This window comes from Anopheles stephensi, chromosome X (assembly GCF_013141755.1).
Source record: "Anopheles stephensi strain Indian chromosome X, UCI_ANSTEP_V1.0, whole genome shotgun sequence".
Taxonomy (NCBI): domain Eukaryota; kingdom Metazoa; phylum Arthropoda; class Insecta; order Diptera; family Culicidae; genus Anopheles; species Anopheles stephensi.
In genome coordinates, this window is record NC_050201.1 from 89,042 (window position 1) to 111,805 (window position 22,764).

Sequence of the window (22,764 nt, forward strand, 5' to 3'; positions counted from 1 at the left end):
AAGACACACAGTTTAATTTTCATACTTACTTATCCAGCGTTTAAAAATCTATTAAACATGTTGGCTTATTGTGTCCAGGAGTGAGTTCAGCTTCAAAAATGTCTGACACATTCGTTGTCAGTCTGGTCAAGACTGTCAACCTACTCAAAAAATATCTATTGCCAAAACAGTAAATCGTGACATGTTGTATTATAGAGCTAATGTTTTGCTTTATTTTCTTATTGTGTTTCCTTGTATAACCCACTTATCCCATTGACATTGGTACTACGTAGGTTCACAAAATTTGCTGAGATGTAAAACAAAGTGCTTTGGCTCTTGCATTTCATGTTTGTGTTTTCAGTAATCATTCTGTATAAACCAGCTGTATGCTAAAGATTTATGTTTGTATAGTCTAGTAGAAGACACGTTACACCAAAAATTTCCAAAACAATGCTATCTCGCAGGAGGCAGCAGAAGGAATGCAATGAAGCATGTTCAATTTATGAATAAACGCTTTTAATTATTCATGATTGAACAACACTGTATGATTGCACGAATTTGGCGAAACGTTATTTTGCTTACTGAGTTTTATATGATACTTTCACATGATTGTTATTACGCTCCAAACTCTAAATGTTGGGTTATTTTAGCCATGTGTACTAATGTATCTATCCTACATGCACAATTGTCACCTAGATCCTTCGTGAAATTCGGATGCGTAAGCCATTCTTCGGACGTAAAATCAACTCACCGAGGAGTGTTAGGTTTTCTCTTCGATCTACCGCCTCAACCCGGTACTTACGCAGTACAGCCGAAATAATGGACTTCTCTTCCAGGACGGCAAATTTTTGGCCGATACAATTTCTGGGCCCCGCACTGAACGGTATGTACGCGTACGGATGTCGACCGCGACAGTTCTCCGGCAGGAAGTGGTCCGGATTAAATTTGTCCGGGTTTGGGAACACCTCCGGATTGCGATGAAGCTGGTACACCACGATCATGGCAGTCGTACCGGCAGGCAGAACATATCCATCGATGTCGACATCTTCTGTCAGTCGGCGCGCAATAAGCGGCACGCTCGGGTACAGCCGCAAACCTTCCTTAATACAAGCCTCCAGATACTTCATCTCGTTCAGCTCTTGCATTGTTGGGAACCGTTCCCTGTCCCCGCCCATAATTTGATCGATTTCTTCCACGATTCGGTCCTGTATTGTAGGCTCGGTACCGAGCAGCAACAGAATCCATGAGATGGCGGCCGAGGTTGTGTCGTGACCCTCGAACATAAACGTGTCCACCTCCTCTCGAATGTCCTCGTGTGACAGAACGGCACCGTCCTGGGAAGCTTCGATAAGCAGATCGAGGAAGGCAAGTCGTTTCTTGCGTCCAAACTCTTCGTGTGATTGATAATCGTCCTTGTTGTTGTTACCGTCCTGGTTCGCGTTGTTGTTGTTCTTATCGTTGATTATCTTTTGCCGCCGGATCTCTTCCTTCCGTTCGTGGATAACGCGGTTAGAAAATTCGTGCAGTATACCAAGACATTTCTGGTGGTCCTTGTAGTCCTGCGTTAGCTTGAAAATGAAATCTGGTTGTAGCCAAATCTTTTGCTGTCGATTTTGGACGATACTTCCAATTCTGCAAAGATATAACGAATTGGTACTGATAGCAAGCCATACAAACAGACTGTGCGATTGCTTCGTGGTTTTCCTACTTACTGGTACACAGCTTTCACGTAGTCGGAATCGGAATTGCACTGAGCATTCACTTGTCTTCCCATGGCCGTTTCTATGATGGAAGAAGGAGTGAAAAATGCAAATCAAGTACAGACAGTAGGAGAAAATTCGATTGGGTTTCGGACTTACCGCACACCACGTCAAGTGCGCACAGTGTCACGTAAGGGAAACAGTTGAATCCCTTATCGTTGCCCAGTTCGGTTTCGAGGCGCTTCACGAGCACCGCACTTTGCTCCTGAAAGATATCGACAAAATCGTCCAAAATCTTAAAATGGAACGCCGGTGTCAGGATCTTGCGTCGTGGATGCCACTTCTTGCCCGCACTGGTTAGCAAACCCGTGCCTAACCAAGGTTTTAGGAACTCATAGTCGTGACTCTTTTCAATATGCTTCTGGCTGCCAAGGATGCGCTGTAAACAAGAATCATAATTGGATAACATTACAAAATCAAAATATCTTGCCATCTACACCATGGCGAGTGTGCTGCTATATACTAACAATAGTAACGAAGAAATCGTCGACTTTTGATTTTATGTGGAAAAAAATCATTCTACTTCCGTGTCTTTGTCTTTATGCGTGTTGGTGTGTCACTTTGGCATTATAATAATCTCTTCAAATATTCAAGGTAAATTTAGGCTGTTGATGATACAGTGCTAGACACGCTTTGCTTGCTTCTATCTAAATAATAGCCTAATGAGTAATAATCTTTTTAACTTAACTTAGTTGCGTGGTCATACCGGCCATATACAATGACTTACTAGGCTTAATGGATGCTACGTAGTTGATAATTCAATCCTCACTACGAGGGAACGGTCCGGATGAGATTCGATACTTGGCCTTGCCGTATGAAGACCAACGCCGCTATTGTTCTCTATTATACTCTGTCTATTCTGCTTTTGGACTTTTGTACAAATACCACCCGCAAATTAGTTTGCTCAAAAATAGAAAATGCTACTATATAAAACAAAAATAAATAAAAGCGTTGTACAAAAACGATTATAATGCACTGTACAATAGTAGTCCAGCCGCTTGTCATGAGCTCAGGGTCGTGAATCGTCAAGGTGTGTTACCAAACGATCAAAGAAGATGTTTACTACCCACTTGAAGTAATATAAACTATTTCCATCGAAATAAAGGGTAGTGGATTGGGTTGAATAGATCAGGCACCATTTGCATCCGTTCTTTTATCATAACTTATATATATAGAAGCAATCGTACAGTTAATGAAATGAGAGACTTATGCTTAAACATCCGGTAGCACACCAGACACCATATCTACCTATTCACATGGGCTATCCATGCTTTGGGCACTGTTAGCACTTTCCGTTCGCCTCTATCGGAAAGGTTTATACTGGTTGTGCTGAATGGCAATAAAAAGAGACGGGCTTTTTGGGCTTTTTTATATCCGAGGACACGGTTTTCGTTTTCCGTTTTGTTTCGCTTCTGCCCCAATACTAAAACGTGACACGTGCATGGTTTTTTTGTTATTGTTGTCTCTTAACTGATATTTTCTTATTCGACCTTTCCAGGGTTGCTACTTCCAATCCTAAACCCTAAAACTTACACACACGCTTACGCATTTCATGCGCTTAAAGACATTTTCTATTTCACGATAACGAAACACATGCTGTTGATTTTTTGTTTTGGTTATAAATTAGATCAGATTTATTAGCAATTTTTTTTTCTTTAAGATTGTTAGCATGTTCTTTCCAACGTAATTTAATTGTTCTATCTTGAATTGCTAAATAGAAATGTGTTTCATTGAATTCCTTCAAATCACTCGATCGATGAATGCACAACAAAAAAAAAAGCTATACAAATGGAAAGCATTATCTCTCCTGTATGAATCCTACAGCACAAGCGCGGTAAGGTGTAATCAACCGTTTTAATCGGCCACTTTTGGTTCAGATTATATTGAACAAAATGTTTTTTAACTTGCTGTGAATAGTTCAAGTAAGGCTCTGCGACTCAATGCCAGTGTCCAAGAGATAAATAAATGTATAATGAAGTCAGTCACCGATGCCTAACGAAATCGGCACCCGACAAAAAAGTCCATCAAATGAAATGAACGCCAATCACGTTGAAGATTTTTGCGCAGTTATTGTACAATCATTAACATAACTTTTCAATTTTTAAGGTATAATTAGGCACAATCGTGTTAGTAGCGATGTTGCACCCTAATGAAATATGATTAAGAATGTTTTGTTTACCTGACCCTGGTAAACGATGGCAGATCTATAAGATAATTTTCTGCTGTACTACTTTTATTTCTATTGAATACGGTACTTGAGCAATATGGCCAGGCCGTCTTTTACAAACAAAACAAGAATACGGTATTTTACTGCACATTTGTAGTTTGGTGGTAGATACAACAGCGGAACAGATCTTCACACGACTAGACCGGGATTTTTCGGTATTGTTATGCTAGAAATGAAGATGTTACCGAAATCTAGACTTCACTAAAAAGTAAAAAGTGTATAAAACTGAAAAAATACTATTAAACGGTGGGAAAAAACATCCTCCTCATACTGTTTAGACTCTACGCGAATTTGAATCGACATTTAGCTTGCTAATCTACAGTTGAACCACAACCACACACAACTGGTTCGAGCTCCACATGGTATAAAATCTATGTCGTATACATAACGCGTTTGTATAGAAAAGCGTGTAGAGCAGGTAAAATGTGTGTTAACCGGTTTTGGGGCTATCGAAATCGAAAATGTTAATGATGCTAGAGTTTTTGAATCTTCCACAAAAAAAAGCAGCCTTTCTTGAAATCTAGAAAGGCGGAAGAAACATCACCGAAAAAGAGAAAAAAAAACATGCTAGCTTATCAAACGTGCGCGCAGTCCAAGATTTGGCCAACCAGAATCACAAAGAAATCGGCTGCTTTTCGTTTTTTTGCATTTTGCATTTTAATATACTGTTTGATTTTTTTACCGGCATGAAAGATTCACTTTCTGGCATTTATTATTTTCTCCTGCATACACCAAATCATTATTTTCTAATGCTCACACCGATTGCATTGCCCTAGATCTAGTGGCAATGAGTATACGTTATAACTGTTCATTTTAACACTTAGTGCCTCGTTGGTCGAATGGGACCAATAATGCCGCTTTGAGAGTTTTCGTTTTTCAAGCAGTCATTGCTCAAAGGTTATTTTATAGATGCAATTAGCTTTTAATCGAACACAAAAACATTGAATTTGTTATTTTGTAGAAATACTCCCATTTCATTGTAACATGTTTTAACGTACTTGTATTTTACATAATTAGTTGACCTCAGAGGCGAATGGCATGCCATAGGACATTGGTCAGAGGCGAATGGCAGGCAAAATGGAAAGAAATGTATGATCGATGTGTGTAAAATCAGCTTAAGGTGGCTATGTACCAAAGTGTCAAAGCTAAACTATATAAACTATTGAAATATTAATTACCTTATAATTAAACTTGGCTTGTTTTATTCCGATTCCTAACCTAAGGTTTGTAATAATACGGTCCGTCGTCGGCATACAAGAAAATGCAATGGCGGCCCATCTGCTCAAAGTTTCGTGAGAGCTATTGTGGTCGGTGTGAAGATTTTGTTTATAATTAACTGTTACACCTGCAACTTCAGTTCAGTATTCATCATTGGTAACTGTTTCATTCTATATGGGTATAGTGATCCGCGTGAAGATTGTGTGAGCTCTTCCACTCTTCATGTTGTATATTAGCGAGCAAGTCTCTCTGGTTTTAGAATGCCGAGAAGATTCGAGAATTTCGTGCGTGTTTTTGCTTCCATACCGTTGGTGGATTTGTTTGCTCAAGAAGAGAATGCAGCTTAAAGCAAACTGCCTAACGATCTCCTTCGATGTGAGTATAGTGAAAATACACACATGACAAGTTTTTTTTATTTGTGCATATGTTAATCGAATCTTTTTCTTCTTTCGAACAACTATTTTATACTCTTTACAAGCTACACAAACCTACGGCAGGCTACGAACTATAATCTATCTCTTCTTCCTCTTCTTCTTCTTTGGGACTACATTCTCGGGAGGTCTCGGTCTACCATTTATAACTTTGTTGAATTAAACAATTGAATTAAAGTTCAGCATACGGGGACCTTCTGGACGTGATTGGATGTCCGGTCTGGCCGTGGTAAGATCGGCAATGCTTCCGCATTGAACACCCTTTTTCTGATGACCTCTGCCTCTTCTAAGGAAGAACATATGTCCGAGCAGTGGTTTGATTTTCACATGATGAAGGTGACATTAAAAAGACTCTCCCCAATGAAGAATAATAACTTATGCATACATTTTAAGCTACCAAGCACACATACAACCATAACAACTGGAAACAGTATCAAGCGATCCTGAGCATTTGTAATGGGGTTTCTCGATTTTCAAGCTTATCCATTTGTGTTTGCCTACAAAAAGGTACCAGGGACACATAAGTGTACGCTGCTATACAACCGGAAAAATTGTACAGTTTGTTAAAAATACTCCATTTTCCGATGGTTGAGAATTTACGATAGCCTTATCCGTTTATTGCGCGTGTGGCCATTTTCCAGCAGTTAAAAATGAAGTTGAGCAGTTAGAGGCTGTTTTCCGTTTTCTTCTAATCAAACTGTGTTGTGCTCCGGTCAAGGGTATAGATGACCTCTGTTGGCTTATTGACAAGAAGGCATGATGCGAAGTAGGGGCGTTGTTAGCGCTAGTGTGGCTATTAAATCAACAACGAGCGTCAACAACAATGCCGAGGTCACTGTCGAATCGAGATGGCTGAAGGTTTTGCTACACGTCCTCTATTTACAGTAAAAAATAAAAAGCCCTTTATATGACTAGTACGACCTGACAAATGACTAACCCAAAAAAAAGTAGAAGCAATTTTAAATAACTCTGCTGCTTATACTTCTTATACCTACCTCCACAGCGGTCGCTTTGGAGATCATCACATATGGCAATGGTCCGTTCCAGGCTCTGCTGAACCCTTGCATTCTTCCATACAGCTTCCGAATAGCGATGATGCGATTGAATATTTCTATAACATAATAAAAATAAAACCACGTAAGCGTTGTTTCGTAATTTGAAAATCCAACCTGCTATCTCATTCCAGATTGACGCAAATCTACTGCCTAAAACGAAGGTTCTACACGAAGAAAAAATACAAGCAACAAAAATTCGATCCAGTTAATACGATTCAAGATTTGCTGAATTGGCAAGTTTTACCCATTTCCGTATTCGTTTTAATTTTAATCGAGTTTGTTCGATTTTTTTTAGTTTTCTTTTCGTGGATCGAACCTGGGGTATAAGATTGAGTTTTCTGGCTTTAAAAATTATTGCATTGGAATGCCGGTAAGTCTTGTTTGGTGAGTGTGTTTTTTTTAATTCATTAGGCATTTTGCTTAAAACTAGATTACAAAACAGAATACAATTCACATCGGTTTGAAGACACTTTCTTCTTTTTTTAAGAATATGCCATTTTTATGTTTTCCAACATGCAAGATACACTACAAGGTTATCGCGTCTAGGTATGGCAATTTCGAAAATGCTAAAATTCCTCAACCTCAACGCTTCTGGCCCGCAAATTCTTTGTCACTGTTCCATGTTGTTTTGAATTTGTTTTCATTGCGGTTATTTTTGATGGGTGAAAGACCCTAGCATTGGATTGTGCAACTACTGACCAGCAAACAACATCGGGCTAGAAAAAAGAAAACGCTGGGAAAATGCGTGTTGCGTACACGATACAAAGCCACAATAGGTTTCACGGTAACGTGAATTAACTAGCCACCTCTATCGAAACCACCATAACAACCATTGCCGGTCATATGGCATTTTAAAAAGATTTACTTCGGAGTTTTACGGTTTGCGTTTGAGTTTAAGCAATCGTTTGAAAATACAGCACAGTGGTGAATTAGTGAAACAACACATCATCCGTGAATCACATTGCATTAAAAGTTTGATGATGCAGTGATACTATATAAATTTTTAATATACATTTGTTTTCTAATTTATTTTCCTTTTAAAGGTTATTTCACGTGTTTTGTAGGCTTGCTTTTGGAGTTAGTAGTGGTAGTACAAGTTTAGAAATGAATCCGTTCCGCATGCTATCCTGACTTGATCTTTCTACAACCTTCATCATTATCAGCAGTATTATGTCACCAGTTTTAGTCTGCTCCACAGGGCTTAGTTTCATTCCAAAAAAGGTAGACGTTAGGAGAAGGTCATAAATCCCTAGCTCCAAGAAGGCTGTATCAAAGTAAGAGGTGGGAGGGCTAAAGACATTGGGTTTCATTCGACAAATGATCGATCAAAAACAAGCAAAGAGTGAAACAAACTCACCCCTTTACCGACCTCTCCGTTTCGCACAGAAAGCAAGAGGAAAGGGAAGCTTTATAAAAAATGAGAAAGGCAGCTAAATTGTAATCTTGTCTGTTGGGGTGTTTGAATAGTGTTTTTAAGGAATTTGAACAATCCCATACAACACACACACACACACACACACACATACACACGTCGTTGCGTATAGTTCACTCTGCGAGAGATACGACAAGAGTAGGATCTTACGAAAGATCCAAAACTTGTTCGGTTCGCATTTGAATGAATGGATAGGTGAGCGGAGTGGCCGAAACTAGGAAAAGTGATTAAGGTTTCTTCTTTTCTATAACCACTGTTACTACCACTACCACTTGGCCTGATTATGCAATCGCTGTTCGAACGGCTCGTTTAGTTTCGCTCAGGCCTTAAGCTGTGATACATACGAGAGCGGTTGGATACGGACGTATGTTATGCGGCGACACCGTAACACCAAAATGAAGCAGTCGCCGTTGGGCTTTCGAAATTGTAAGCCTTCTATTTTACTGTATCACATTCGCTTATGTGCACAATATGCGTAGTGAGCAACGCCGAGGCACCAATTTACCCTGACAGTGAAAATTCGAAATCATTCAACTTGAAAAGTGTGAGCTCGTGCGAGAGGCGGTGAGTACACGTTTCAAGTACACTTGATGAAATACAGCGTAATTGCGTTCACCTTGACCACCACACTCGGTTCGATTTGATCTTCCCATTCGTGTTACTTCGATTCTGGAAGGTTGTAAATGTGCGGGAAAAAATGGGTTCGTCGCTTGTAGCAAGTCTTTCGTAATATTGCAGTGATTATTTTCATTATTTTTGGGTTTTGTGTTTAAAAATAGTAAAGTACATGTTGTCCACTGTAAAAAATAAATTGTAAAAAGGAGCTCTAATGGTTTAAAAACAAATTGGTCATTTTTTACAAAATTTGGCATGAAAAAAAAAGAATTATGCTACGTGACCAAAACCAGGCAACGAAAGTGAACAACGCGTTTTAAAATGCTGTGTGTCTCTCTCGATCGATTGGAACAATTTGAAATGCAAATCGTCTGCTGAGGAGCTCGTTTGAATGCTTCATCGAAACAGCTAGACACGCACATATAAAAAATCAAACGATACAAAATATCGTTTCGTTCGTTGCTTAAGGGATGCTGCTTATGGTCTCCCAAACCCCCATATGCAGACAAGCTATACCCCGATGACGATGATGATTAGGAGGTGGATAACAACGACGATGTCACTGACTTTGAAAACCATCCCCGTTGATGTGTGCGTATGTGTGTGGGAAACGCTGCGTTTGATACATGTTGTGCTCGGTTGAATTGTGCCCCAATATTCACAGTCTCCCGAGGTTTTGTTTGTGCTGCTGATTAGAGTTTGTGAACGCTGCTGTTGAGTCGTAAAGCAGGAAATGAACTGGAGCAGGTTGTGATAACAAGGAAGTGGCACAGCTCGAAGGTTTCTCACCGATGCAACTAGTTTGATTGGAGCTTTATCTTTAGCAGATATGTTAGAGACGATTCACGTTCCAAGGTCATATTCGAAGTAGGACGATCAGACATTTAAATAAAAAATTCATCTTACCGGTGTGTGTCACGCCCGGTATTGTAATTTCATCTACTTACCGTCGTGGTCCACATTGATTTGCAGAGTGTTTCCAATGATGGGTAGACCAGCTGGACCAGGAATTTTTTCGATGGTTCGCACGATATGGGCACGCCGTCTGTTGTACACGTAGATGGCGCAGGATACGGTAGTCAGGAGCAGCAGCGTTACAGGCGAAAACAGTGTAAACACTTTGGACAGCTTGCTTAAAAGCATACTTCCGCCGAGGATGCCTTCCATGCTTGCTACCTTGTTCGTGCAATAAGAAAACGTTTCAATATTGCAAGCACGATGAATCAGGCTTTGATGCACAGGGGTTGGTTTAACATGCAGCGCACGTACTTTTGATAGGTGTTAGGATTTTTGGTTGGTGCGTTGCTATGCGTAATATTTCCTAAGAATAAATATATGCTGGTCTTCCGTTTTGAGTACTGGGCCGGGTGAAGGCTCGGTTTCGTGTTCTTTGTCTATTTACCACCCACACTCATTTACACTAGTAAAGGTAAGCACTCAATTTTTTGGGGATGAAAATGAATTTGAAACTCATAAACACATATACACAACACGCTCACGCACCGTCTCGGAAAACGTGCTTCAACGGCTATCTTTCACGTTGGTCCACGCACCTGTGTCAGCTGTCGAGAAGTAGTCACTGCACACTGGCTTTGTCCATTTCCGATAGTCCAATATTTATAAGCTCCCTTTTTCTTCTGCTGCAGAGCGTGTGCGCGGCTTGCGCGAAACCGCGGAGAGCACGCAGCGTAGCGAGATGACGAATTCTGCGCATTCGTATACGCAAGAAGGCAACGGCTTAATCTGGCCAAACGAGAGCGAACGAGCGAGCAGGAACGGACGGATTACAGCAAAACATATCACCAAGCGAGCGGTGGCGGTGATCGTGTCCGTGAGCGCGAGTTCTCTGGAATGGGAAGAAGCTGTTGGAGTAGTAGGGGGTAGTCTGTGGTATAACGGCGGTAGTAGTTGCGCTTAACGGCTGTGACGGGTCGTTTTGTTTATTTCTGTCATTTTACAGCGATCTGTCAGGGCTAAGGATACTTAAAGACAATGTGAAGGTGAGGCCTTGCTGCTCGACTGCATCTAACTAGATTGGGCGAAGCATTTTCCTCGGTATTTATAGATTGTTACTTTATGCATTTATTGTTAGTGTGCTTTACAATTTGTGCTATCGTAGTTCTTCTATACATTGAACGCCACGAGAAAACCATTCCTTTTATTGTAGATTGTTTTTCGGGAAAGGATGTGTACAGGAGATGGGGTCAGTTACTGTGCTAGAGAATGTATTTCTAGGTTTTTTCTAGATTTATTTTAATTGTGTCAATGTAGTGGCAGTAAATGGTTGTCTCAATAAATGTAATATATTGCGTCGGTGTCAGTAACTGGCATCTGATAACTGGCATAACTGATGATATTGTATCGATGAAGAATTTTTGTAGGCTACAGAAAGTACAGTTACAGTTCGTTTGTGAAGATTAGCGTGGAAAATGTAGTGACATTTATAATTATTATTATTTATTTAAAAATGTCTATCACTATGGGTTTAAAATTGTTTATCTTATTGCTAAGGAAGGAGGAAAAAACATTGGGGTAGAATATTGCATAGAGGGCTAAAAATAATTGAGGAGTCTGGAACCGTAGTACACGCTCGTAACCAGGGATCATTGTGGCGAAAACCGTGTGGTGGGAGGGGATAAATGATAGGAGGTCCATCACGAAGACGAAGTGAACATAAAGGGGTATGGAAGACAGAGCCGGAACGATCAACTCGAAGGAAAGGATACAGGCAATGGAAGTAAGACTGGGGGTGCGAATGTCGGCATCTGAATTAACTCCGACCGAGCATCCGGCTAAGGAGGGAATAAGTGGCTCCAGAAAGACCCAACAATGGCGTGAACAACGTATGCTCCTATCTGACTGAATAAGAACGATTTGATAAAAACGATCTCAAGCAGCGCAGAATTGGCTGCTGATCCAAGGATGCTGGTTTCATCGCACAGAGGATACTGACTCCACGATAATTAGAGGCGATAGAAAGGTCCCCATTCTTAAAGATAGGGCAGATCCAAACAGTTTTGCACATACCCAACAAAAATTCATTTTAGTATGGGAATAAAAATAGCGCTGCATATCCTTAGTATACATGGTATGGCATTTGGTTCTGGCGAAAAAAAAATTTTTTTTTTAAGAAAAAAAGTGATGCAATCAACTTTGTTACTAGGCTTGTAAACTAGAGCATTTGAAAGCGACACTGTACTGCTGCAGAGTCATCGAAAATATCAGAGAAATGCCTAGCGAATAACTCGCACCATCCAGAGACAGTATCAGCCACTGCATATTTTAAGGGAATACAGGAGGGCATACTGTTGTTGTTTAATACGGGCATTGCCAGAAAGAACTCGGGTAAGATATAAACCTTATTTGAAGGCAACAAATATTAGATAAATATAATAGCATGCAGTGCTTTATATTCGGCATGCCGTTCCATTAATGGATTGATGAAAAATAGATCCTGCTGCTGTTCCATTGTGTTTTTAACATTTGAGATCTGTATCAATCCATTAAGGGCCATGCCGTCGGTGAGCGATCCATCGTTCCCGGATGATGAGGTGGTAATGAAGCAGTATGTGTCGGTTGGGGATGCGTTCCAACACGAAGACGGGGTGTTAAAACCACCAAACAACAGATCCGATGTTTTCATCCACTCCGAGATTTCACTAAACACTCCCGTAAAGCACACTATTTACGGTTTTTGTTGTTTTTGTACGGAGAGGTTTTGAAATGTCACTTTTGCTCTTAAAAACACTAAAATATCACTACGTAGGGCTCGATCACGAACACACACAAAGTCTCATCTCGATTGGTCCTATCAGGCGGGATATATGTTACTCGAATGAGGATCGATGCTTTGTATCGTATTACGCGTCCAAGTGAGTACTAGTGAAGTATATCTTTGCGGTCGGCGTGGGTGTTAAGCTTATCAGGGCATGCGATCAAAACACCACTACCAAGAGAGCGGTCACTATTATTTTGATTCCGATCGCAACGATATATCGTGTAGAAATTGTCTGATAAGAGCGTGCAAACAAAATCGTAATGCTTTCTCGCTCTCACATCATGGCCAGAATCGACAAAAGCCATATAAAGGTCGTACAGTTTGGTCATTAGTCCTCTGACGTTCTGGTAGAACACGTGCAAAACGTCACTCCGAGTGTCGGGGATAAGTGTGTCCATTGATACACTTTCGGTAGCGGAACCAGTTTAGTGAAGAAGTACAAAATAAGGGCTTTTGTCGTATAAGTGCTAAATGTGCCGAGTGTTGATCGCCTGATGCATCGTTGCTGATTGTATTTCGAGTGCAGGTGGCTCGTTATGTGGTGTCACGGCGTTCGTTTCTATCAGCGGATCGCAAGGTAACGCTCCTGTTGTGGGACGCCAAAAATGTAGCACATTTGAACGGGCGGTCAGTAAACTCACGGAATACTAGTCCGGTAGGCCAGGTGGAAGGTGATAATGCAATGCTTTTGTGCGTAAGTGACCTTAAATGAAATGAAGGTGAGAGTGTTTGAGTCGCTATTTCGTGGCAACAGCTTCACTATTGTGATGTCATTGGTGCCTAATTGGTGTGTGACCAGCGCCTTAACATTATCGCCTGAGACCCTTTGTGCTCTTCGGGTGAGGAATAGCAAAATCTCGGTTCGCCTACAGGTACCGTAGGTAAAGCACGAGACGGTGATAATGGTGATGCTGTGCCGAAAAGCAATGGTGTGGTATTGTCGGCTGAGACTTGAGTGAAGAGTGAGTTGTGTAATCCACAAGCGTTCTGTGATGTGTATGTGTGTGTGTGATGTGTCGTGTGTTTAGCGAAGTGTGAGTGTCCATAACGGAAGGATTTTGCATAAGGTGAGTATTTTGTAACACTGTGTTTGTAGCGGTATAAGATTTAGCGTCACATTTGTTTATCGTTGTCAACACAATGGCGCAAAAAAGTTTAGTTTAAACTTCTATTACTTTTGAGGAACAGTAGTAGCGAAAGCAAATGCAATGCTTAGTATACAATAAACCCGTGTCAGAATAAAAACCAGAGGAACTTAAAGAAGGAATTCCTTAATTCAGTTCCGAAAGCAAAGCTCAATGGAAACAATATCGCAAAACATCTGATTTCTTGGCAGAATCTTTCTTTTCCACCTTTCTTTCCCACCCCGTCTCTTCCATTCAGCACCGCTGTTGCATCTACCACTGGGTTAAAGAGGCGAATGAGGTCACAGAGATAAATTAACGAATTAAAAAAAAAATCTACCACTGTTCCGCCTGAGGACTCATGTACATTCCGAATGTCTGTTGGAATCAACTTCCACATTGAAGAATATTTACTATTATTCTGGCATAAGCGGTGAAAATCATTTTAGAGAAGAAAAAGGATTATGGTCCAGTATAATCGGAAGGAAAATGAAAAATTTATTAAACTGTCATGTTTTATGCAGTTTCAGCTTATGAATGACCTCACTATCACACAGCGCTTCACAATCACCAGGCTTCATTTTTCAGTTGGCCGATCAAGGGCCCAATTTAAGATCGCTGTTGCCAAAAATCTTGATTGGCAGATCACATCAAGTACTGTTTATCGAGTATCGTTTTATTTACGGACGGATTTATGACGGACCGATGCCGTAATGTCATAAACATCCGTATTATTTTGGTAGTTATTTAAATCGGAATGTTTTTTTTTTATGTAATATTATTGTTTTAGTATGTTTCTCATTTTCTTTGTGTTATTATTTCCGCTAGTGAGTTAATCCTCTTTTTCATCTTTGGCGCTACGACCTTGAAAGGTCTCGGCCTGCCATTTCTGGTTTCATGTGATTTTATCCCTAGCTGGTTATTCACTCCTGCGTACTAGGAGGCGGTGTGGATGGGATTTGAAATGCAGTCCAGCCGTGTGAAGACCGGCCTGCTATCGCTTTTACCATCGGAACGCGACCAAATAAGTTAATACATTATGTTAGTAAAAGATTTACGACCTTCTCATGGGTAAAATTGAAACTAAACGGCCAGTTAAGGACGCGTTCCAGCATAAACGGCATGTCATTTTAATGTCAACAATCATGGCCCAATGCATAAACAATGGGGAAGCTATTATTAGTTTTATCATTATTATCAATGTGTTTCTTATTAAAGCTAATTGCATAAATCGATTACTCTCCTTAATATGCCGGGAATTAAGACCTCATTCATAACAGAGCGCGGCGTTGCACAAGGCGCAAGAAAATTGCTTTCGTTACCTTTTGACCGTTGTCGTTGAAGGGTTTTTTTACTGCCACTTTATGTACGTACGTGCCATCGCATCAATAATCGGTCCGGGTACCGTGGAGATTTTAGCTTGGTTTATTTCTTCCTTCCCAGTGCAGCGAATGTATCTGTCCTCGATAAACATAAATTAAACGGTTTACAAACACGAACATGAATTCTCTCCTTTTTTTCCTTAGACATGTGGAAGTAAATAAAAAAGGTGCACCGTATGAACCATCGACGATGAGCGATGTCTATACGCTCGATGATGGCGGAAGTGATAGTGAGTAACAAATGAAAGAACTTAAGAAATAGTGTTTTGCTCAGCCTAGGCGAAAAGCAAAAAGGGTTTGTAATTTCGGTAATTCAAATTATTGGCGAGTATTTGTAAGCAGCGCAAAGCTCACGATCACGAATGCCTTATGGTCTGGATCAATTAGCATTCCGGTCCAGTGGAAAGGAGCGAAGGGATGAAACGGGGTAACATTTTCTCCAACAAGCTTTTAAAAGATTATTACATCTGTCATCGCGCACCGTGTCGAACAGGTACGGGCGTGCTAATATGATGATTAATAATGAGTGTACTTCGCACCTCTGTGGCCACCTCGAAACAGAAACACCTCCATCGCTTCTCGACGCACCGTAAAGTTTTGCTTTTACAAACGGGTTCGACAGAACATCGCAGCCACACTCCTCACGATCTCGATGTTTGAATTAATTTATTGTGGTTTCATGTTTTTGTTTTCTTATTGTTTACCAGGGCTAACCTCGGGAACGGTCAGTTCTGAGAGATTTCAATGCCTGTAAATATGTAAAACTAGTAACTTGACAGGAGAAACATGTGAATTTTCCAATCCATTGATAGTATGCCGGCTCTCCGCATATCGCAGCCTTTCACGGTGTTGGGTCAACAGTGAACCTATATCCGGCACTCACCGTAGCAAGCACGAATGAAACTGTTCACCCGAATGGCCTTGAACCTTTCAGATTCGATCGCCGCTGGCAGGAACTGCGGCAGTTTTATGAACCGCGCAAGAATATGTAGACCCATCCCTCGAATAACGACCTAGCGGCCGTGTCGTTGATCTAGCGCAGTATCACATCCTTTTTTAATACCCATCGTCCAATTCCAGGACACTATAGCCTCACTCCGTGCGCCACCTTTCCCACCAGCAAACGCAGGGTGAACAGCCCGAAAACCGCAGGTTGCACCTTGTGCACCATTAAATGGCAAATCAACTCTTAGTTGGAGCGCAGTACCACACAGGTCAACCGACCGGAAGGGCATACGCTCATTCTTTGATTGAAGTGCATCTTATCATGCCTATTCCGGGGCACCAAACTCTTCCGTCGTGTGGATGTCGATCAATTAGAGGTTCCCGTTCGCGCAATCACTTCTACTCTGAAGTTTTCCATTTCGTTCCACCCGTGCAATTTAGTTCATTCCAGTATATTTACAATTTACGATTTACTCCTCGAGCAAACCAATCAAGGCTTCGACTTTTTGGTTCCTTTACTTCCCGTGGGGTATGTGCTAGCATGCATCTTTGCTTTGCTCATGCTCCCGGGCTCTAAACTTTTACTTCTTCGAATGTCAGGCGGTGGCGGGCGCGATCGGTGGTCATTAGCGGTCGATGATTTAATAACTAGTCGAGGCTACCATCACCAGCCAGTGTTGAGTCAACAATCGGTTTCTGTTTATCAGGCAAAGAACACTAAGGGTAACACTTTTTGTTGTTGCTTTCCTTTAGTTAGCCAGTGGTTGGCAAATAAGGTTTATTACTTTTATGGATACAATTCTTATTTTTGCAATCCGCAACTAAGTAAGGACTGGTCTTCTAACATTTTTTATTTAAAAAAATAAATTAAAAGAAAACCAAAATGCTTTTAGCAAATTTTTAGTTTTTCTGGGTAAATAACTTTCCGCTTTTGGAAGCAAAACAGGTACCATGCCATTTTTCGTTTTTCTCGTGTTTCTAGAACAGAATAGGGCTAAAGTCTGAATAAAGATACCTGAGATCTGAATAGAGACTGCTTTGACTCTACAACCTCGAGAAGTCCTAGCCTGCCATTTCTTTCCCATTTCTGGCTTTCCGCGGGTTTATTTTTTCTCGAGCTGGATATTCAGTAATGCATACGGCGAGGCAATCCGGAAGGGATTTGATCTGAGGTCCTGAGGAGGTGGTCTGGATGGGTTTTGATATGCGGTCCAGCCGTGGTATGCCCTGTGCCGCTATTGCCTCGGCCACTGGACCAACCAGGAGATGCATTTTTTTAATACACGTATTGTTAAAAACATAAGATATGACAAATTGCGCATATTAATTTCACAATATTACTATGTAATAAAGTGTTTTGTGTGTAATAATATTTAATATTTTTATTTTAACACATTTTTTATGATTTTCCATAATCAAATTGTTATACATCTATTATATATCTTAGTATTTTAGCATACCGTTCGACATTTGAAACTTCTCGTCTAAGTGCTTGCCAACCACTGGTAGATCTTACAAAGATGCCTTCTTCTTCCTTGGTACTATAACTTCGAGAGGTGTCGGCCTGCCATTTCTGGTATTCTGTGACTTAATTTTACCCGTAGTAAAGTAGTCAGCTGACAATACGGCATCGGACCGTAATACTTAATAAATAAATAAATAAACAAATAAATAAATAAAGTAGTCAGCCCTACCTACGTACGGGGAGGCACAGTCTGGATGGGATTTGAACCCCGGTCCTGCCGTGTGAAGATTGGCGCCGTTATTGCCTCGGCCACCGGACCGCCCCATACCCATACCAAGATCGGGCGGTCCGGTGACCCATACCTAACAGGACGTAATTGCATTAAGAAAAAAAAAAAATCACAAAACTAGCTATTGGTTGAGAAAGATAAACAATTTCATTGATAATGAAAGGCTATACGAACAGGTAGATCGACCTATGATGGCACAGCCTGAAAATTTGCTTGCGTTATTCAAGCTCTCTTGGTTGAGCAATCATAAGCAGTTAAACCGAAAACTTTAAACTCATTCTGAAGCCTTTGACGTTTGATATACCATTTTTCAGTTTGCTTCCTAAGTAATGCACAAATATGCAATTTTTTTTTTCGGAATATATTTGCTAAAACTTTAAGGAATATCAGCCCAAACCTGTTTAAATAAAATTCGCAAAATACATAACGGGGTGATACAAACTTTTGTGATTGCGAGGTGATTGCCGTCGTAGACAAGATGTTGTGATTGTTCATAACATTCTTTGCTTCTTCTTTGGCCTCACGACCTTTTGGGTCATGGCTGCCATTTCTGGTTTACTAGACTAGTTTCTGGTACCACGTAGTTGGATAGTCAGTCCTCACTTAGGGGGAACGATTCGGATGGGATTTGCACCCCGGTCCTGCCGTATGAAGAGCGGCGCCGTTGTCGCCCTACCACCGGTCGCCCCGGTCATAACATTCTTCTATCCGATATTGTAATCTATCTAATTTTGTAAGTAAAGAAAGTGCTGCTAGGTATCACAAAACTTTTGAGTTTATTTTTATTTTCGCTTTGTAATTCGTATTTTAAGTCCATCTTTGGAACGAAGCACTAGCTCTCCGTAAAGGGTGAGATTCTCTCGGCGATCGACAGCCTCGATGCGATACCGCCGGAGTATTGACACCAGCACGGCCTTTGCCTCCAGTGCGCCAAACTTTTGCCCTATGCAATTCCTTGGTCCTGCACTGAACGGAATGTAAGCGAATGGATGACGCGGTTTTTTCACATTTGCTGCATCCGGCAGGAAACGTTCCGGATTGAATCGATCGGGATTAGGAAAAACGGCCGGGTCACGGTGCAGTTGATACACAACTATGACTGCGTTTGTGCCTGCCGGTAGTAGATGTTCGGCAAGCTGAACATCTTCTGTTAACCGTCGGCCAATGATCGGAATACTCGGATACAGTCGGAGCGCTTCCTTAATGCACGCCTCGAGAAATCTCATTTCGTTCAGCTCGCGCATTGTTGGCCATCGATAATTATCGCCACTCATTACATGTTCAATCTCTTTCACCGCCTTCTCCTGGATGGACGGTTCAGTCCCAAGAAGGAATAAAGTCCACGAGATAGAGGTAGCGGTCGTGTCGTGCCCACCAAGAATAAATGTATCCACCTCCTCGCGTATATCCGTATCGGAAAGGACTCTGCCTCCATCGGACGCCTCTATAAGCAGGTCGAGAAATGCGAGCTGCTTACGGCCAGTACTGAAGAGTTGGTGCGACTGTGTAGCTTCGGTGCTCTTTGTAGCGTCTCCCTGCACGTCAGATTTTATGTGGCTGGCTTGAATAATTGCACGCCGTTCCTTGATCATGCGGTAGGAGAACTTATGTAAGATGTCTAGACACTGTTGTTGTTCTTGGTACTGCTTAGTGCAGCGGAATATGATGTCCGGATGTAACCAAAGCTTTTGGAGCCGACTAAGCATTATCTGCCCGATTCTGTAATTAAAAATAAATTTAATCATTTGGTTGTTGGTTGAGTAAGACTGTCAAACGAAACTTACTTCTCATGCGCCCTAACGTACTCTGAATCGGACTGTCGCTGTGCGTACACCGGACATCCCATGGCAGTTTCTGTAAGAATAAAAAAATTGGTGTATAGCATTCATCAATCATCATGTTCTTTATCTCACACTTTCATACCACAAATAATATCCAGCGAACATAGTGTTATGTAGCGCACACAATCGAATCCTGCTTTGTTATCTATTTCTTGAGTAAGCTTTTCCACCAGCACTTCGGACTGCTTGTTGAAAACTTCCACAAAGTCCGACAGTATGCGAAAGTGAAACGTAGGCGTAAGGATCTTGCGTCGGTGTTGCCACTTACTGGCAGAACTCGTCAGCAAACCGGTACCGAGCCATGGTTGCAGGAATTCGTAGTCACGGCCCTTTTCAATGTTTTTGTTACTGCTGAGGATCTTCTGTAGAGGAAACAAGGAAATCAGACAAAAAACGGGTTCGTAAGAAAAGTATAGTATATACGAAAAGAAAAGTATGGATCCAATTAACCTCGACTGTTTGTGCCTGCGATATGAGAACGTAGGGAGTCATTCCATTCCAGATACGTGTGATACCCTGCCGACGTCCGTACAGCTTCCGGGAAGCGATGATACGATTGAAAAGTTCTGTATAAGTGAAAAAATAGCATGGTTTTTATCAATAAGTTACAATTCTGCACTTGACTCAAATCTCGAACAGATAATGAAAGCATCCAGTAGATTCAACTTTTTTTCTGTTTATTTATAGAGGCTTTGGGTCTTAAAAACCTCATTCGCCTTTTTAGGTTCAACAATCATTTTTAACTTTTCATGAAATGTTTCACGCCTTCTGCTTCCGATGGTATAACACGTTTATTTGATCTAAAAACGCTATAATAAAACTATTGCCTAAATGTATGCAATGCGTGTAACACATGTATGAATTTCGTCGTAGCACGTGGTCATTAAAATAATTGTGCTACGTATTTTTTAATATTGAGTTTGCATGTCTTTAGTTATTCGAATAAATTGAGACGTAAGCAAAAATCGTAACATTATTGCACAGTTATTAGTAGTACAACAATGAAGTGTTTGTTTGGCTCGCTCAGCAACATACTTTTCAGGAGAAAATCTATTCGTTTTATGTAGTTTCTTCTTCTTTTTCCTTTGCACTACACCCGGTCTCGGCCTGCCATTTCTGGATTTGTGTGACTTGGTTTTACCTGTAACAAAATAGTTAGCCCTGCGTACGGGAAGGCGGTCTTGGAAGAGATTTGAACTCCGGTCCTGCCGTGTGAAGACCGGCGCCGCTGTCGTCTCTGCCACCGGACCGCCCGTTTTAGATAGTTTATGGTCTGATTATCGTATTATGGTCTGATTGGTGTTAGTAGTTTTTTCTACACCTTAACACCACGAAAAGGAGCAATTTAGTTGTGTGGTTTTCCATTCGAATTTATCACATACACATTTCCACATTTCCTTTAGTAATGTTTGATGGTATTGATAGTACCTTCCCGGTCAGCGTTGATAAGCAGTGCATTGCCAATGATTGGTAGTGTGGCCGGTCCGGGTATAGAGTTGATATGGCGAACCAAACGTCGATAGCGCTCCAAGTATGCCGCCAAACAGCATATAATGAAGATGAAGCTTAGGAGCAACAATACAGTGGTTTTGGGCGCACTTTCCATAATCTGCTGTCTAGTCCAATTATTGGATCCTGATCCAATAGTGGATGTAAGCACTAAATCACTGTAACTCATTGCTAGCGTTAAACTCTAACACTTTTAACACAACAGCCCTTTCTTTGTTGGTAACGGTTACACTACTAGCACCTGATACTGCAAATTGGCGACTAAACGGTAAGCTTGGCATGCTGTGATTTTATACACAAACAAGCTCAATTCGATTCGCCACGTATACGCAAAAAAATCCCTACCCTTTACGGTAAGAATTATTCAAGTGGAAAATTATAATGATCATTAGTATCTCCAATGCGTAATCCAACGTTCCAATAAGCACAATGCTTGCTAGAAATGCAAAATCAGCCTACCATCGGTACGGGACTCCCATCATTTTTGCATCTATTAATTAAAGTCAAATTAATTAGGTAATTTACCATGCGCTGATGGTGTGGATGCATTTTTCACACTTTCTTCATAGCCAAATGACAATAACAGGTTAGCGATTAACGTTAAACGTTGGCACCAGCGAGAAAAAGATTGATAATGTGAGGGGTGTGTAGTATTTTCTTATTTTCTGTCTCAAACTCCTATCTAATGTCTTTGTTGCAACAACAACGGCACTATGCATGCATATCGTGGTGCAGAAGCGTTGAAATGACCCAACGAGATTGTTACAAAATTTTTACCATCAAAGAAAATTAAATATTCCTTATCTGCTTCGTTGTGCACACACACTGACTATGCTCATTAGTGTTTCCGCCGTTCAGGTAGATGGTTTAGTTTGTATTGCGAAATTTGTCTTTCCTCACCCTGGAGAGACTGATACTGTTACATTCGTTAACGTTTGTTGTTTACGATTTGATTTTTCTTAATACATTGAAAAAATCAATTCTTATACTTGAACATCAACGTGTGTGCAAAACTCTACTTTTTAGACCTGTCAAACTTTACAAAATGTAACGTTGTGCATAAAGGTTAATATTCCTCTTCGTTTTATTTTTTAACATTTCAACCTGGTGGTCATATATGGCCTGCAGTGTGTGAAATCAGCGCCGGACACACCATGCCACCGAGCCGTCAATAATATAATCAGTTAGGGATTATTCTACAACCATGTTAGCTGGGTTCGTGGGAAGGATGATCAGAAGGATACTAGATTCCGTATGTATTAAAGAAAATGGAGGAGACGCGCTTTAGAATAATGAGCTTTAAAAACTGTACTTCGCTATTGTGTAGTGAATTAAACTTGTTATGTCATGTCATGAGAATGGCTTCGAATGACTTAGCCCGTAAAATCTGTTAAGGTCGTTCTATCACCACAGTAGAGGTGTTTTTTTTTCATTCATTCGAGATGCATTACACTACACCACAGAAGAGGTTGGGTAGGTTCTAATTTAGATAGAGTGATGACGTTGATGCTTCCATAGAAAAGCCCTAATATTGGATTGGCAGACTATACTAAATATAATACTAAATATATATATATATATATATATATATATATATATATATATATATATATATATATATATATATATATATATATATATATATATTAGGCAATACTAAAAATATAATAATAAAATACATACTAAATTATGTTTGATATATAGCATGTCAATT

At 40.6% G+C, this 22,764-nt stretch overlaps 4 protein-coding genes across 17 annotated transcripts in view; 2 read left to right on the top strand and 2 right to left on the bottom strand.

Moving 5' to 3' along the window:
• Window positions 1–184: 184 nt before the first annotated feature.
• LOC118512102 (cytochrome P450 4c3) lies at window positions 185–12,570 on the bottom strand. Of its 6 annotated transcripts, none has more exons than XM_036056541.1 (7): window positions 12,499–12,555; window positions 10,271–10,563; window positions 9,665–9,893; window positions 6,611–6,726; window positions 1,839–2,118; window positions 1,692–1,761; window positions 185–1,611 (listed from the first exon to the last, which is right to left on the bottom strand). In XM_036056541.1, the coding sequence occupies exons 3-7, from the start codon at window positions 9,882–9,884 to the stop codon at window positions 672–674; spliced, it is 1,626 nt and encodes a 541-aa protein (XP_035912434.1). In that variant the 5' UTR covers window positions 9,885–9,893; window positions 10,271–10,563; window positions 12,499–12,555; the 3' UTR covers window positions 185–671. The 6 variants fall into 6 exon arrangements, with proteins under 6 accessions (XP_035912434.1, XP_035912347.1, XP_035912261.1 ...); XM_036056454.1 differs by lacking the exon at window positions 12,499–12,555 and adding an exon at window positions 12,407–12,495; XM_036056368.1 differs by lacking the exon at window positions 12,499–12,555 and adding an exon at window positions 12,407–12,495 and having other exon boundaries at window positions 10,221–10,563.
• Window positions 12,571–12,841: 271 nt separating this feature from the next.
• LOC118510623 (double-stranded RNA-specific editase Adar-like) overlaps window positions 12,842–22,764 on the top strand; it is a 136,954-nt gene continuing 127,031 nt past the window's right edge. For 4 of the 6 annotated variants that reach the window (XM_036053381.1, XM_036052701.1, XM_036053471.1 and 1 more), the window contains exon 1: window positions 13,066–13,562. The gene's annotated coding sequence lies outside the window, so the exon portion shown is untranslated. Of the gene's footprint in view, window positions 12,932–13,065; window positions 13,563–22,764 lie in introns of those variants that run through there. The other 2 variants (XM_036052971.1, XM_036052797.1) reach the window with 2 other exon arrangements.
• LOC118513329 overlaps window positions 12,971–22,764 on the top strand; it is a 72,132-nt gene continuing 62,338 nt past the window's right edge. For all 4 annotated transcript variants that reach the window (XM_036059233.1, XM_036059063.1, XM_036058979.1 and 1 more), the window contains exon 1: window positions 12,971–13,072. In XM_036059233.1, coding sequence (XP_035915126.1) covers window positions 13,032–13,072 — 41 coding nt within the window. In that variant the 5' untranslated portion in view covers window positions 12,971–13,031. The remainder of the gene's footprint in view (window positions 13,073–22,764) is intronic.
• On the bottom strand, window positions 18,458–22,586 carry LOC118512064 (cytochrome P450 4c3-like). Its single transcript, XM_036055977.1, has 5 exons — window positions 20,970–22,586; window positions 19,992–20,107; window positions 19,624–19,903; window positions 19,485–19,554; window positions 18,458–19,419 (listed from the first exon to the last, which is right to left on the bottom strand). The coding sequence occupies exons 1-5, from the start codon at window positions 21,217–21,219 to the stop codon at window positions 18,483–18,485; spliced, it is 1,653 nt and encodes a 550-aa protein (XP_035911870.1). The 5' UTR covers window positions 21,220–22,586; the 3' UTR covers window positions 18,458–18,482.

What these genes read in the sequence shown, in the direction of transcription:
- LOC118512102 (XM_036056106.1), bottom strand. An exon ending in AATCAATGTGGACCACGACG is followed by an intron (nt 6,727 to 9,664) that starts GTAAGTAGATGA and finishes ATTATGTTATAG; the next exon opens with AAATATTCAATCGCATCATC. An exon ending in TACGTGAAAGCTGTGTACCA is followed by an intron (nt 1,612 to 1,691) that starts GTAAGTAGGAAA and finishes ATATCTTTGCAG; the next exon opens with AATTGGAAGTATCGTCCAAA.
- LOC118512064 (XM_036055977.1), bottom strand. Translation starts at nt 21,219, where the DNA reads ATGAGTTACAGTGATTTAGTGCTTACATCCACTATTGGATCAGGATCC. An exon ending in TATCAACGCTGACCGGGAAG is followed by an intron (nt 20,108 to 20,969) that starts GTACTATCAATA and finishes TCACTTATACAG; the next exon opens with AACTTTTCAATCGTATCATC. An exon ending in CGCAGGCACAAACAGTCGAG is followed by an intron (nt 19,904 to 19,991) that starts GTTAATTGGATC and finishes TTTCCTCTACAG; the next exon opens with AAGATCCTCAGCAGTAACAA.